We start from the raw sequence: 15,738 nt of genomic DNA on the forward strand, positions 1-15,738 counted from the left end.
GGCTCTTTAGTTCCTGTGCATTTCTGTAAACTGTATTAATAATTAGTAAACACCCTCAACCCTGTAGTGATAGGAGGTAAAATCCCATTGCAGGATATTGTCGTTCACAAACAAACACCTGGGTTTGGATTCGGTCACCAGTGGGTTTTTATCACAGCTCCATTTCTTATTTGCTGTGTGATCATGAGCAACTGACTTAACCTCTCTGTGTCTTTCCTCTTAATAAAAATGATCATTCCTATATCACAGGATTGTTCAGTGGATTCCAAAAGATAAAATATGTGAAGTGCTTAGAATACCATGGGTTCATTCCACTGATTACCGTCCCTCTGTTTCCCTTTCTACAAGATCGATATGTAAAGGAGACAAGAAGCTCACTGGGTCCTTGGGGCTCCTCAGTTAGCACTTAGCCATGCCCATCCAAAACTAGTCAGACCTTTTTGTAGTCCCTGCCTGGAGAGGAAACCATAGAAACGATATCAACGTAGACCCTACCCCCTCATTTGCAGGGACAACGGACTTTTTTACTTTAGACCTGGAGAAACTTTTAAAGAGAATCTCTCATTCTAGCCCAACCTGTTTGTGGAGGAAACTTTACAACACTCCACAAGGAAAGCGAGCTCACACGATACTAGCTGAGACGGCCTCTTAAGGGGAGACATTATTTGTATACTCTGCAATGTGCACACTGATCTGTGAGAAGTTTTAAATCATGACCAAGGGTTTGAGACAGGTTAGATTACAAGTTACAGCCATATAGAATTTCAAATATCTATATAATAAAATCTGACCAATGATAATAGGAAAATTTAAAATGGACATTTATAACATGTTAGGAAAGCTTTTCAATAAAAAAGCTCCACCAAGTCTGAAATGCATATTTAGCCAAAAAATATAAGTATGTGGTTTGCACAAAAGGAGATAGAAAAAAAGAACATGGAAAAATATTTAGCCTCACTAGTTGAATAAATTCAAATCACAATATGTAAACTGGGAAAAAGAATTTATCATGAAAATGAAGTTTGCAAGGATGTGAGCATCCTATTTGGTGGGCTTCTTGGATGGCATTGGGAATGGCTTCTGCCTTTTTGAGGGCCGTGAAAATACATCAAGAGTCATAAAAATGGTTATATCCTCTGACCCATCACCCAATTGCAATATATATATCTCAAGGAAAGAATCAAAAATTAGCTTTAAAAACACTGTACACAAAAGATTTTTTATTGCACCAATATGTATAACATATATAATAAAATTAAATCCTATTAAAAACAAACACCTGACAGTTTGGGAGTAGTAAAGTCAACTATTATTTTAAAAATCGGTGATAGTATATAGTCATTAAAATTAACAGATGAAATGACTACATAAACCCAGAAATTTTTACAATAATATTCAGTTTTTTAAAAAAACATTATGTGTGATCATTAGATCCTGTGATTACAAGTCTGGAAAATATATATGCACGCGATCATAGTTCAGAAGAGGAAATGGAGAATTGAAAGTCATTGTCTTTACAGTAAAAGGATTGTGGGTAATCACCTCAATTTTAATTTTTAAAAAATATTTTTCAGAGTTTTTAAGTTGTTTTAATAATAGATTAAAATTTTCAATAGACTCCACAATAGAGCTAATGTAGCAAATTAAGTACCAGTTCCAAGCCTAAAAGGTAGATGCCCAAGCCTGGAAGGACTGTGTGCTGGTTTGTATATATTATGTCCCCCAGAAAAAGCCGTATTCTGTAATGCAATCTTGTGGAGGCAGATGTATCAGTGTTGATTAGATTGGAAGCCTTTGACTGTTTCCATGGAGATGTGACTCAATCAACTGTGAGTGAAATGTTTGATTGGATAATTTCCATGGAGGTGTTACCCCACCCATTCAGGGTGGGTGTTAATTGGATCATTGAAGCTGTATAAAGGAATTCACAGACAGAAGGGTCAGAATAACTGAGAGGGACATTTTGAAGAGGAGCTGCAGCTAAGAGAGGGCAAAACGCCCCAAGAGCAACATTTTGGAGAACACCATTTTGAAACGCAACCTGGGAGCAAACAGATGCCAGCCACGTGCCTTCTGAGCTAACAGAGGTTTTCCGGACGCCACTGGCCATTTTTATGTGAAGGTACCCTGTTGTTGATTCCTTACCTTGGACACTATATGGCCTTAAGACTGTAACTTTGTAACCAAATAAGCGCCCTTTAAAAAAGCCAATCCGTTTCTGGTATTTTGCATTCTGGCAGCATTAGCAACCCAGGACAGATGGGGACCTAGGGGGTGCGAGGATCAGAGAGAAGCAGCCTCTTCTCAGCAGCATGGGCAGGGGCCGTGTGATGAGCCACTTGAGCATCTTCCAGGTCTCTTAGTTCCCTGGGGCTGCCGTATCCAAGTACTGCAAACTGGGTGGCTTCAAACAACAGTGTGTATTGTCTCACAGCTCTGGAGCCTAGAAGTCAGAAATCAAGCCATCCACAGGGCCACGCTCCCTCTGAAACCTCTAGGGGAGAATTTTTTCTTGCTTCAAGCTGCCGGTGTTCACCAGCATTCCTTGGCTTGTGGAGGCATCACCCTGTCTCGGGTCAGTCTCTGTCTCTTCTCATGAGGACCCCAGTCGTATGGGACTGAGGCCCACCCCCTCATCCATAGGACCTCATTTTAACCAATCACATCTTCAAAGACCCTGTTCCCAAACAAGGCCACAGTCACTGGAACTGGGGTTAGACTTGACCAGATCTTTTGGGGGTCATGATTCAACCCATAGCACCAGATTGGAGAAGGCAGAGTTATCCCAGCCACCAGGACCCTGGAAGTGATGGGAAGTTCTGGCAGAGCCTGATTGCTGTCAGTCTAGATCCTTCTGCTTACCTACATGTGTAAGCCTGTCAACTTCAGCCCATGCAGTGTCTCCCTGGATTTTTTGTTTCTTTTTAAAAAATGAGATATTTCAGTCTTTCCTTGATGAGAAAATTCCAGATTTTCTGACTGAACCTGAACCTCATCTCTCTCCTTCTTCAGGATTGTTGTTAAATGCTTTTTTAGAAATCCTGAATGATTATACCTCTCAATCTTATCCTACCCTCTTGAGCCAGGGAAACTCTCTCCTGTGGGAAATTCTGCCTTTGAGACCTCTTCAGCCCATTCATCATGCAGGTATCCATCTTCTTCTACCTCTCCCCACAAATGGCCATATGTCTAGACAACAAGTCCTCCAAATTTTATTGAGCTACTACACCTCTGGGCAAAATAGTGAGGGAAGCAAAAACAAAAGAAAATGAAATCAGATCTCCAAAATTAGAACAGCCTTTGCCTCCTCCTCTTCCTGCTCCTGAGTATCTGTGAGTCATCAATATTTCAGAAGTACCATAGCTTTTCTTTACCTTTCACTAAAATAGTTATTCTTCCCCAACCCCATCTCTCTTACCTAAACAAAAATGTATTTTTTTTAGAACGCCAGGATTTGGCTTTACAAACTCAGAGAGGAGATCATGCAAAATTTAATGTGCTAGATCACGAAAAATAAAATGATTTTCCCTGGTTCTTGTAGTCATTTTGCTGTAGGAAAAAGCACTTAATAGGTTTTAAAATCTTGAGAGTAACTGTTATCAAGGTTCTTTTCAGATATGTACTTCATTCAACAAACATTTATTGAGCACCTACCATACACGGGGCTTCTGGAGACATGACAAAGACAGCAGAGCTTCAGTCTGTCAAAAATGTTCTCCTAGGGCAGTCTCCACCCATGCATTTCAGTTGACGTTCTGCACAAGAAACAGTCTATTGCAACAGAGGACCTTTCTGTTAGTATTTTTGCAGTTCATCAAATTCTTTAATTGCAAGCAAGAGATGAATCTAAGCTTGAAAAGGGGATTATCAAAAGAAGAACAGGGAGGCTCAGTGTTTTGAAATAAGAAGGAAAGAGACAGATGAGGAACAGCAGGACTCAGCGCGGGTCCACGGATGTCGTGGCAGCAAATAGGGGACTATCATTTTGGAGCACTCATGTTGGAGATGACTCAGGTCTACCGCTTTCAATGGCAAATGTCCACTGCAGATGCAAATTGGCCTCACTTAGGTCACATCCTTGGCCCAGTCGCTACACACTGGCTGAAATGATTGCATGCCATCTCCAGTGTTTTACTTTACTGATACTAAATTTATGTTTGCTTCCCTTTCCTACACTAAATGCCCAGATTGATGTATATGAGCATTATTGAGTGTCAAATGGGCCAAGCTCTCTGGGCTTCAGTTTTCTCACCTATTCAGTGAGAATAGCCATTTCTACTTTTTCTCCCTCACAGAATGATTCTAAGAAACTTCTGAGATATACAACAGGGTTTGTTTGTTTTTTTTTTTTTGGTGGGGGGGGAGACTAATACAAATTCATATCATACAAAAAGGATTCTAGTCATCATGTGCTTTCATTCATTTATTTAAAAAAACTATTTAATGAATGCCTAGTATTTGCAAGGCACTCTTCTAGGCCATCAAGGTATAGCATTGTGCAACGGACAAAACACATTCTACTAGAGGAAGGAAACAGGCAATAAACAAATAAAAATATTATGTCCAGTGTATTAGTTGCCTATGGCTACTATAACAAACTACCACAACCTGTGTGGCTTAAAACAACAGAATTATATTCTCTCACTGTCTGGAGGCTGGAAGTCCAAAATCAAGGTGTCAGGAAGGCCGTGCTCTCTCTGAAGGCCCTAGGACACAGTCTTTCCTGGCCTCTCCCAGCTTCTGGTGGCCCCAGGCTTTCCTTGGCTTGTGGCCGCACAGCTCCAATCTCTGGCTCCATCTCCACATGGCTGTCCCTCCTTGTGTGTGTCTCTCTCTTCATGTCTCCCCTTTTTGTAGTACATTAGTCACTTTGGATGAAGGGCCCACACTACCACAGCCTGATATCTTAACTAGTTACACCAGAAATGACTCTATTTCCAAATAAGGGGGCATTCTAAGTCACTGGGGGTTAGGACTTTGATATATTTTTTTGAAGGACACAATTCAACCCATAACATCTGGAGTAAAATAAAGCAAGTAAGGAGGATGCATTGCACCTGGGAGAGGAAAGAAAGATGGAAAGGATTTTAACCACAGTGATTACGGTGGACTTTCATGGATAAGTGACATTTGCGCAGAGACCTCAAGGAAACGAGGGAAGTGCCCCCATTGACTCCAGGTGGAAGAGTTTTCAGGTTGAGGGAACAGAAAATGAAAAGACCTTGAGGCAGGGATTTGCTCAGTAGGTTTAAGGAAAGTGAACAAGCCCAAGTGGCTGACAGAGGAGACCAGTGAGAGAGAAGTAGGATATGAAACCAGAAAGGAAATGGGGACTGGGTTATTTCAAGCCTTGAAGGAACTTACAAGGACCCTGACATTTAATCTGCACAAAATGGAAACTGGCAGGGCTTTGAGCACAGACATGATGTGACCTGTTGAAAAGGTCATTTTTGCAGCTGAAGGGAAGCCAGTTAGGAGGCTATTTCAATAATCTGGGTGAAAGAGGAGAGTGGGCCAGGATGACTGGTGAAGGATGTGGAAGGTGGTCAGATTCTGAATATACTGTGGATGTAGGGTCCATCATATGTATGGAAAGACTAGGAATGAGGTGCTAGAGAAAGACTCAGAGGCAACTCTCAAGTTTTCAACCTGAGCAATTGCAAGGACAGATTCGCCGAGACGAGAAAAACTGCAAGGAGCAGTTTTCAGGAGGGGAATTCAGAGTTTGCTTCTGATGGATTAAGGTTAAGATGTGTCTATTAGATATTCACGTAGAGAAGCTGGTTCAGCAGTAGGGAAGAAAGATATAAGTTTGGGAGTCATTGGCATAGAGGAGCTGTTTAAAATCATGAGTCTGGATGAGAAAGTGGGTGTACCCCAAGAATTGAAGGCATTTTTATGTTTAAGGCCAGCAAATGAGACTGGCGTAGAACAAAGAGAATGAGAGAGTCAGAGAAAGCTCCTAAAACACTAAGTGCAGAACATGTATCTCAGGGGAGATATATGTTGAATAATGGAAAATAATATGTTGAATAAGGGAAAACTGACCATTGAATTTGGCAATATGGAGGTGTCCTAGTTTGCTAATGCTGCAGAATGCAAAACACCAGAGATGGACTGGCTTTTATAAAACGGGGGTTTATTTCACTACACAATTACAGTCTTAAGGTCACAAAGCGTCCAAGGTAACACATCAGCAATCGGGTACCCTCACTGGAGGATGGCCAATGGCCTCCAGAAAACCTCTGTTAGCTAGGAAGGCAGCTGGCATCTGCTCCAAAGCTCCGGCCTCAAAACGGCTTTCTCCCAGGACGTTCCTCTCTAGCAAGCTTACTCCTCTTCAAAACATCACTCCCAGCTGCACTGTCTTTCCTCTTTGAGTCAGCTCATTTATATAGCTCCATGATCAAGGCCCACCCTGAATGGGTGGGGCTATGCCTCCATGGGAACATCTCATCAAAATTATCACCGACAGCTGGGTGGGGCACACTCCAAGCAAATCCAACCAGCACCCAAGCGTCTGCCCCACACAAGACCACAAAGATAATGGCATTTGGGGGACACAATACATTCAAACCAGCACAGGAGGTCACTTATGACTACAAAAAGAGTTATTTTGGTGATGAGTGGGGACAAAACCCTGATTAGAGTGGATTCAAGAGAAAATGGGAGGATAGGAATTGGAAGCAACGAGTATAGACAACTCTGTAGAGAACCAGAGAAATTGGGATGTTGCTGCATGTCTGGGGGTATGGACTGGGGACAAGAAAGGCTTAGCTGCATAGGACTTGATTGGTAACATCTAAGGGTAATGATGAGTGAAATAGTTGAGCAGCATTTCTTGCTGGAGGCTTGAGAGCTAGTCAGCTATCTAGCCAGCTGGCTGATGTTTCCAGTGTCCACATCTGAGCAATATGCAAAGCTGGGATTGGGCAGCAAAAAAACTAGTGCTGTTAGCCTCTACGTACCACTGGAAGTGCTCATAATCTGGGTGGCAGGTGGGTATTACGTTTGGCAATATAGGCAACTGTCGTTATCTGAATCTGGTCTGTTCCTGGAAATGTATTGGCTGGTGAATTTTCAGATGGTGGAAGCCATTTCCATTATTTTTAATGGAAAAAATAATTAGGCATTCCCACCTCATCCAAAAATCCCAAAGAATTTCCCTAAATATCACTGAAACACTCTTAAAGACCTGTAGGTGTTTAATATCTAATGCACAGACATGGGAGGTTATATATAACATTAATGCTTGTAACATTTAAGCATTTAAAATACCAATTCTTTAATGCTTAATTAGTGGATGTATCTGGGTGCAGCATGCAGGATACAGTATGAGATACAAACTGATTTCTCTCCACATTGCAATGAATATGTACTAATGAAAATGAACAATATAAGAAAATGTTAGAGAGGCATAATGAGCATAAATAACATTTAGAAAAATAAAATAAGCAAGCAACACAATTTTTTGAACAGCTGCTTACTTATGATCACACTGGCAAAGTGTGACTGGGTGGGTAACAGGAAGCTTGTGAAACACAGCATGAAACTAAATGCCTGGTTTGTCCGTGGCTAAAGCCAGACCGTCTGCTCTCCTTGGCACTTGACACTTGGGAAGCTGGAAGCTGCAAGCTATCAAATGATGCTGCAGACAAAGCAACGGGATGAACATTTTTTAAAAACCTCAAAACCAAGTCTGCTTCCATTCACTTTGCTTGCATTTATACAGCTCTTGAGAGCATGCAATGGGCTTTGAAATTGCATTTCTGAATGTGATGGTTGTAACGCATGTCACTGGCAATGGCAATCATTTTGTCTGCATAACCTAAATTTATTTTTAAATTTTGACATTGTGTATCCCTTGTTCCTCTTCCTCCTCTTCCTCTGACAAACGATGAAATTTAAGTTGAGCAAGCTCCACTTTATCAGAGAAACTTTCTTCTTTCGACAATGTAGGGAAGATGCACAAATCTGAAGCGCAGCATATTTAAATGACATGATGCTAGGAGAAGAACAGCTGATTGCAACTGCAGCTGTACATCTTGTCACCCAGACTCAGAAACAACTTAAACATCTTCACTGGTGCTCACAGGCAGAGTTATGGTGGATTTGCAACTCAGGTGGTGAATTTTGAATGAAAAATTTTGCAAGTTGTTATAATGAATTGACAGCAAGAATTCTTATAGCCAGGGAGATCAGTAAATGGTGTTTGCTTGAAAGGCCATGCAGTATTTGGCATTAGGCAATCTTGGATCCAAAGCCTGGCTCCCTCACTTCTTAGCTTGTGTGATCATGGGTAAGGAAATTCATCTCTATGAGCCTCAGTTTACAGGATTATCGTAAAAATAATCATATTCACTTATGGTGCATACATATTAGATGTCAGTAAAAGAAAACAGGAACTACTTCCATTAGTCTATTAGGGTGTGGTTGTAAACAACAGAAGCTTAGGAAAAGAGATGTGTAATAGAAACTGAAACAGCCTATTTGTTATTAGGGTAATAAGAGGAAAATTAGACTAATTATTATGCACAAGAAAACAGAGAAAACCATGTGTTTAAAGGCAAAATGGCTCTCTTGCCTTTGTAAATGTAAGTAGAAATGCAAGTTATGTTTCTTCGTAAATGTAAATATAAAGGCTATATCTTGGCAGTGCCTTATAAGAAAGCAGTATCCATCTGTTCACAGTTTCTCTGAATGTTTGATGAATGTTGGCTTTAAAGCTCAGAATGGATTTCCCCTATTTGTTCTTCATCCACAGCAGTAATAATTGCTTGAGTCTTCTTTAATAGCGACATTACAAGAGGTCCAGGCCAAGGGCTATTTTCAAACACATTTGTATGTCACTTCAGGCGGCCAAGGTTATGCAATTAGGCAAAGATGTCCCTGAAAGCGTGGAGGACCTCTGTAGTCCCTGGGGCCCAATGCATCTCCCCACCAGACCCTTTTCTAGACCAGCTAGTTCCCTGTTCTCTGGTGCTGGGCTTCTGGCTGCATTCCATCTGCCCAGTTATGTTGCCTTGCATCTAAGGCTGCAGAGCTGGTACACACTCTGAGCTCCTGCTCTGCTCTAGTCTTTCCTTCTCCAGACGCTGCTGGAGGTATTGACATGCGGTAAAGAAAGCCCATGGCCCAACCTCCACCAAAGTCTGAAATCTCCAAGCTCTTCCTCTGAGAGACTTCCCAGGGTACCCATCACCTGACCCACACCTGGCTAGCTGTTTCTCCAGGCTTGAGATGGGTAGAGGTGGGAGAATGGAAGGAAGAAACACCCCTTAAGGAGGATGGGAAGATCACACACATTAGTCAAACATGGTGGTTTAACAGCATGGGCTCTGGAGCCAGATCGTCTGGCTTTAAATTGCAGCTCTAACACTTGCTTGCTATGTGACTTGGACAAGTTAACTCCTTTGTTCCTAATTTCCTTTCCTAGAAAATGAAGATAGTAATATTCATTATGAAGAATAGCGAGTTTCTACATTGATAAAGGCCTTATAACTGTGCCCTGCACATGTTAAGTAGAGAACCAATGTCTATGATGATAATAACTGTGTTTTGTTTCTGGCTGCTAAAACAAATACCATATAAGGGTTTGGCTTAACAACAGGAATTTATTGGCTCAAGGTTTCAAAAGCTAGAAGGCTTGGTTCCCACCAGAGTAGACATCTTCTGGCTGGTCGGCAATCTCTGGGGTTCGTTGGCTTTTCCGTCACGTGGCAATACACATCCTGGCATCTTCTTTCTCTTCTGGGTTCCATTAACTTCCAGCTTCCTGCTTCTCCATGGCTTCTCTTTCTGTGGCCAATTTCCTTTGCTAATAAGGACTTCAGCCATATTGGATTAAGGCCCCCCCTCATTAGTTAAAGCACACCTTAACTAATAACATCTTCAAAGGCCCTATTTACAAATGGGTTCATACCTACAGGATAGGGTGAACAAGCCTTTCACAGGGGGCATAATTTAATCTCCAACAATAACCAAAAGTCTCTATCAAAAGGATGACACACAAGCTCCTCAGCTTTGGCGTTGGACGACTTCCATAACATGGCCCTGTTTTACATATGCCACATACATCAATCTATTCCACAGCTCCCTGTATCACTGTGCGGGAAAGCCAGGCCTTTTCTCCTTTGCTTATTCTGACTCAGCTTAGAATATTCATATTTCCCCACCCCAACCTCCTCATCCTACATCTCCTCCATTCTTGTCCCCCGAGCCATCTTCTCCACAAAATCCGGGAAGTATAGATCAAATGCATACTGTGGTTGGTTTCCTCCCTGGATTCAAGCTGCTTAAAAGCAGGACCATAACAGAATCATCCATCTCCACCCCGTGGTGCTCAGAATACTGCCTGGCACCTAGCAGGCACTCAGATTAAATGTCTTTCCTTCTGCAAGATCGACTCGCATCATCAATGTCAGTGCTTCAGTAATATCTATTTCACAGAGCTCATGGGAGGGTTTCCTTAGATAGCATATGTAAATCACTGAGCAAAACACCTGCTTTAATTAATCCTTAATTACAGTAAGGATTGATGCTGCTGCAGTTGCTGGTGTACAGTGCAAAGAGCCCAGTCATTGGAGCTAAGCAGGCATGGATTTGTAAACTCGCCTTGTCTCTTAAAAGCTACTTAAAAGTTTCCTCAGCTAGAAAATGGGGTCATAATACTATCTCATTGCAAAATGCCTGGCAAAATATAAGCAATCCAGTATTATCAGTTTCTTTTCCTTCCTCGTCTGTGGCTGCCTGGTCTTGGGACCCGGTTCAATTACCTTCACCTCTCTGGTCTCAGGTTCGTCATCTGTAAAATGAGGGGGTGCACTAGATGGGCTCCATGCTCCCTGCCGGCTCCAGGCTCCGAAGTTATTGAGCTCAACATCTTCTTCCCTTAAACCTACTCATTCTATGACCCTGAGGGAGGATCTTTCCTTGATAACTATTCAATGCTTTAATACGTTATATTGTTTCAATTCTCTCTCCTTCTTCTTCTTCTTTTTCTTCTTCCTCTTCTTCCCCTCCTCCTCCTCCTTCTTTTCCCTCCCCCTCCCTCTCTCCCTCCTTCCATCTCTCTCTCCTTCCCTCCCTCCACTCCTCCCTCAATTCTCTCTTGACAATAGGGTGGTCCGGACCCGGAGCCTCCCCACAGCTCCGGGGACCACTCATGCATAGGACTGAGCAGTGACTAGTGTCCGGGACCTGTGTCCTACAGTCTGGCCCTGGCTGGGTGGTTTAGTGAAACCTGCAGGGCACGGAGGGAGGTATCCCATCATCTCCGGCTTTCCTGGAGCTCAGAATAAAGCCTCTGAGTCTCTGAGTTCTGAGTGCCAGCGTGGGGCCAGGTGCAGCCCCCCTGACCTTTCCTTCCCTGTTCTGCCACAGACTTTGCAGATGGGCATCAAGCACTTCTCCGGACTCTTCGTGCTGCTGTGCATCGGGTTTGGCTTGTCCATCTTGACAGCCATTGGCGAGCACATCGTGTACAGGCTGCTGCTGCCACGGATCAAAAACAAATCCAAGCTGAAATACTGGCTTCACACCAGCCAGGTGAGTGCCACGGGGGTCTCGTGCCAATGTTCTTATGCTTTCGAAGGCCCAGGTGGGAGGATCAGACGGACAGATGGCAGGAACCAAGAGAAGGAGCTTCCTGTCTCTCATAAAGTCATTTTCTCCTCATGTTAAGTTCCCCCAACAATGCCCCTTTCCTTTTGAATAACCCTCCCCTGTTGCTCATATTGGACTGCTCATAATGGAAGCCCTAGAAATCTTTTTTCTTGATTTCACTTAATGGTGACCGTTTGAATAGTTGGTGTGAAAGATTTTCTTCCTACGGATTCTTTTCTTGCCACAATTGAAATACATGAAATGGGTTTGAAGGCCCTTCGGTCCCGGTTCCCTTTAGGCTGAGCCCACCTGCCGCTGTTCTCTCTGCTTTTACCCTAGTCCAGGGGGTTGGGGGCTGCTGGTGTGAAGGCCAAGCCTCCTGGGACCACAGTTCTTTCCTGTCATCCAAACACCAACACCTTGGTTCACAGGAAGCACTGAAACTCCATGCAAGCCAACTGAACTCTCATTTGCACCAGCAAGCATGCTCGTTTGCATATCTCTCCCTGAAGGGAATTGACACGGAGAGCCAAAATACAGTCAGAAAGCATCTTATTGATGAGGGGACTCTAGCAGAGCAGAGGAAGCAGGGGGTTGTCTTAAATGAACTCCCCAGGCATGGGTTCCTCCTGCCCCCCAGGACCTGTCATTCACCTCTCAGCAGCAAGGCCACCAGTTTGCCTGTTTGGCCCCATTCGTCTATTCTGCTGATGACCTCCTGCTTCCACTAACGCGTTCCTTTTTCTCTGGATGGGTTACTGTCATCAATTTGGTTACCTTGAACCTTGATCTTCCTACTCTGTAGGCGACTGATCTCTTCCTTTGTAAAATAATATCATTAGTTTCACTCTCATTGTGTTGGCTGCTAAGAAGTTCAGACTTAAGTTTTTGACTCACCTTTGGCAATTGTGCACAGGCTTTTGCTGCACATCAGTTACAAAAGCTCTTCTTTATAAATCACATGGTCTTTTACCACCCAGAGCATTTCTAGGCTATCAAATAAGTTTTCTCCCCAAATAGGATAATAACCTATAATTCAATCTCTTGCTATTTTGAGACTTGGGACTGAATATCTATTATCTGGCATCCCTAGAAATTTTTGTAGAAGCCAAGGTTTGTAGCAACTAGACTTACTGTTAGATCTCAGGCCGTAGTTTGTCCCCAACTCAAGTGTTTCTAATGATTTCTACCTGCGGATCTGTTCTTTCCACCAGAGATTACACAGAGCACTAAACACGTCATTTGTAGAGGAAAAGCAACAGTGTTTTAAGACTAGACGTGTGGAGAAAAGGTAAGAATGCCAGGTGTCTTTATATTTGTTAAAATAAAAGTCTAGAGATATCGCTGAGTCTCCATATGCAAAAGGGAAATTATGTATCAGTGTTCTGACTTGAAACAGAACCAGCATGTTGGTAAACTAAATTGGTATAAATACATGTAGTTTAGATAGAGAGAAATACAACAGTGCATGTAGGCAATATATTGTTGTGTTTAAAAGATGGGCATAGACTCTAGAGTCAGGCATCCTGGATCCAAATCCTGTCTCTAATACTTAACATTCTGTGTGACCTTGGGGAAGTTACTTAAGATATTTAATTAACTGTGCCTCAGTTTCCTCATTTGTAAAACTGAAATAAGAATATAACCCACTTCATAGAGTTGTGAGGATTAAATGAGATAATATATGTAAAGCTCTGAAAACAAAGCAAATGCCTGATAAATGTTAGCTATTATTATGCACAAAATATATGTAAGACTTAATTCATGAGTTCTGCAGGCAATTAATTTCAGGTGACATGCCTTCCAAATTGACATGTTCCCAGTATCCACACCTTTCAAACACTCTCAGAAATATTTGAAATACATAACAAATATGTTCTACCTAATCCACTTCCTAACCCGCCTACTACAAAGTTTCTGGAGAAGAACATTCATCAACAGGAAATGTGAAGTTAGAAGGAGCACAGTCCCCAAAACTACCCTCACTTCTGACACCAATTACAGGTTTGGGGGCTCCCAAGAGCACCTTTAAGTTCAATGATTCACTAGAAGGACTTACAGAACTCTCTGGGAACTGTTATGCTCAGAGTTGTAGTTTACTACAGGGAGAGGGTACAGATTGAAATCAGCCAAGAGACGAGACGGATGGGGCAGAGTCCAGGAAAATTCCACATGTGGAGCTTCAGGTTGTCCTCTCTCTGTGGACAGAGTTACTTTTCCAGTATCTCCATGTGACAGTACACACAGATGACTACCTCCCAGGGAAGCACATCCAAGACTTGGTGTCCAGGGTTTTACTGGGACACCATCATGTAGGCACAATTGGCCGCCCCTGTGATGGATGTCAGTCTCCTGCCCTTCCAGAAGTTGAGCTGATGCTGCTGGACCCAAAGCCCCCACCCTAGACCACCCTATTACTGGGTAGCGAGCCCAAGGCCCCCAGGCAAGCAATGACAATCCTGTGAGGCGAGACCTTCAAAGGTTTAGAGATTACCCCTTGGTCATCCCTTTCATGAAGACCTCTTTTTAGCCAAGGTTAGATTCTCTACTATACAGGAAGTAACAAGCATTTAATTCATGGCTGACATATGAAAATGAGAAACTCCATACGTCCGCCATGAGTCTGTGGGTGCCTATTGCCTCATTTGTGGGAGCTGGCACTGTCAGAGCTTTGGGATCTCGCTCCTGGCTGAGCTTTATTAGATTCTGTTGAAGGCAGCCCTCCTGGTTCTTTCAAATACTTTGAGGCCTCGGTGTTGGGCCTCGCCTCCAAGCAACTCTGTCATCTATGGTTATCCTCAGCCCAAAAGTTAGCTCTCTGAGGGATTTCAAAATCTGACACTTACCCGCTCGTACATAAGAAAAAGGAGTCGGGGGAAGGAGGCCATGGTTCTCTTTCATTGTTTTCCTCTCCTCTGGGACTGCTGCAATGCTCTTCCGGTTTGCATCTAGTTTGTCAGAACCATTTCCATTACCTCTTCAAGTCTCTCTTCCAGTCACTGAGCACACGCCCCATCCCTCTTCTCAGTCTGTGGTGTTCCTGTATCAACTCTGCAATTCTGTTAGTGACAAGCTGCAGACTAAGCAGGTCACAGCTGTTCCATGTCATGTTTACATATATTTTGTCTATAATTGTTTTTCTCATGGAATTTAAACCAGAACAACACGAGAAGACGTTACAGCAGCAAAGACAGTATCTCATGACAAAACGTTTGTTTTCCAGTTACAGTAGAAACCAGGGAGCCTGGGACACCATCTCCAGCTGTGATGAGATTCATGTTCTCGTCTCTCTCATTGAAATCAAGAATCAAATGTGTTTTTTCACTCAACTTACCCACTTCTCTTGGAGGGTCTCCGTTACGAATCCCTTATTTTGAGAAGGCACTACTAAGGCAGAACATGCCCTCCTGGCTCGTCTTGGGCACGCAATTCCTGTGCCCCCCTCCATACAACCCAACACCTGTGGCCCATCAAACACAATGTGTGTCTGGGGGCCCACCACTGTCACCTCTTCTCTGAACTGGCCCAGTGGAGTATCAAACCACAATGTTAATAATTGCTTGGTTTGGCTTTAGTATTAAATATAGCTCACTCACTGTTTGCATTTCAGAGAATCACTCTGATCCCAACTTAAAAATTATTGAGGCCAATTGTGTAACACACTCATTCCTTCAAATTAGACATGAAGTTTGACATTCAGCCTATGTCATCTTGCACTGCAACTAGAGTTTGTCATGGAGTCCAGCTTTTGCATATCTTTCTGTATTCCCAAATAGATGTGCAAAGCTCTGGAGAAAGTCAAACTGGCTACATGAACACACTTGCTCATTGTGGTTGTCTAGACAATCCAGGAGTGAATGATTCTAAAGAATTGTGTCTGTTGACTTGAAAACTTTCTCTTTTTCTCTATCTCTTTCTTCTTTTAGAAGAATATCTATGCAAATGCCAATGTCTGCTACAACTTGGCACTCCCCCCCTGTGCTCCAAATGTATTGAATGAATAAAAGAATAAATGAATGAATTACTAGAATATGAGTTTGAGAAAAGGCATGGAGAAATTTGGGGCCATGGTTTGAGAGCAGATATTGCTCTGTTTTTATTTAATGTAGAGAAAAGGAGTGGACATTGCAAGAA

At 42.7% G+C, this 15,738-nt stretch overlaps 1 protein-coding gene across 1 annotated transcript in view; it reads left to right on the forward strand.

Moving 5' to 3' along the window:
* Window positions 1–15,738, forward strand: part of GRIN3A (glutamate ionotropic receptor NMDA type subunit 3A) — a 173,624-nt gene that overhangs the window by 150,986 nt on the left and 6,900 nt on the right. The window contains exons 7-8 of the mRNA XM_037798455.1: window positions 11,383–11,547; window positions 12,819–12,895. Coding sequence (XP_037654383.1) covers window positions 11,383–11,547; window positions 12,819–12,895 — 242 coding nt within the window. The remainder of the gene's footprint in view (window positions 1–11,382; window positions 11,548–12,818; window positions 12,896–15,738) is intronic.

This window comes from Choloepus didactylus, chromosome 10 (assembly GCF_015220235.1).
Source record: "Choloepus didactylus isolate mChoDid1 chromosome 10, mChoDid1.pri, whole genome shotgun sequence".
Lineage (NCBI taxonomy): Eukaryota > Metazoa > Chordata > Mammalia > Pilosa > Megalonychidae > Choloepus > Choloepus didactylus.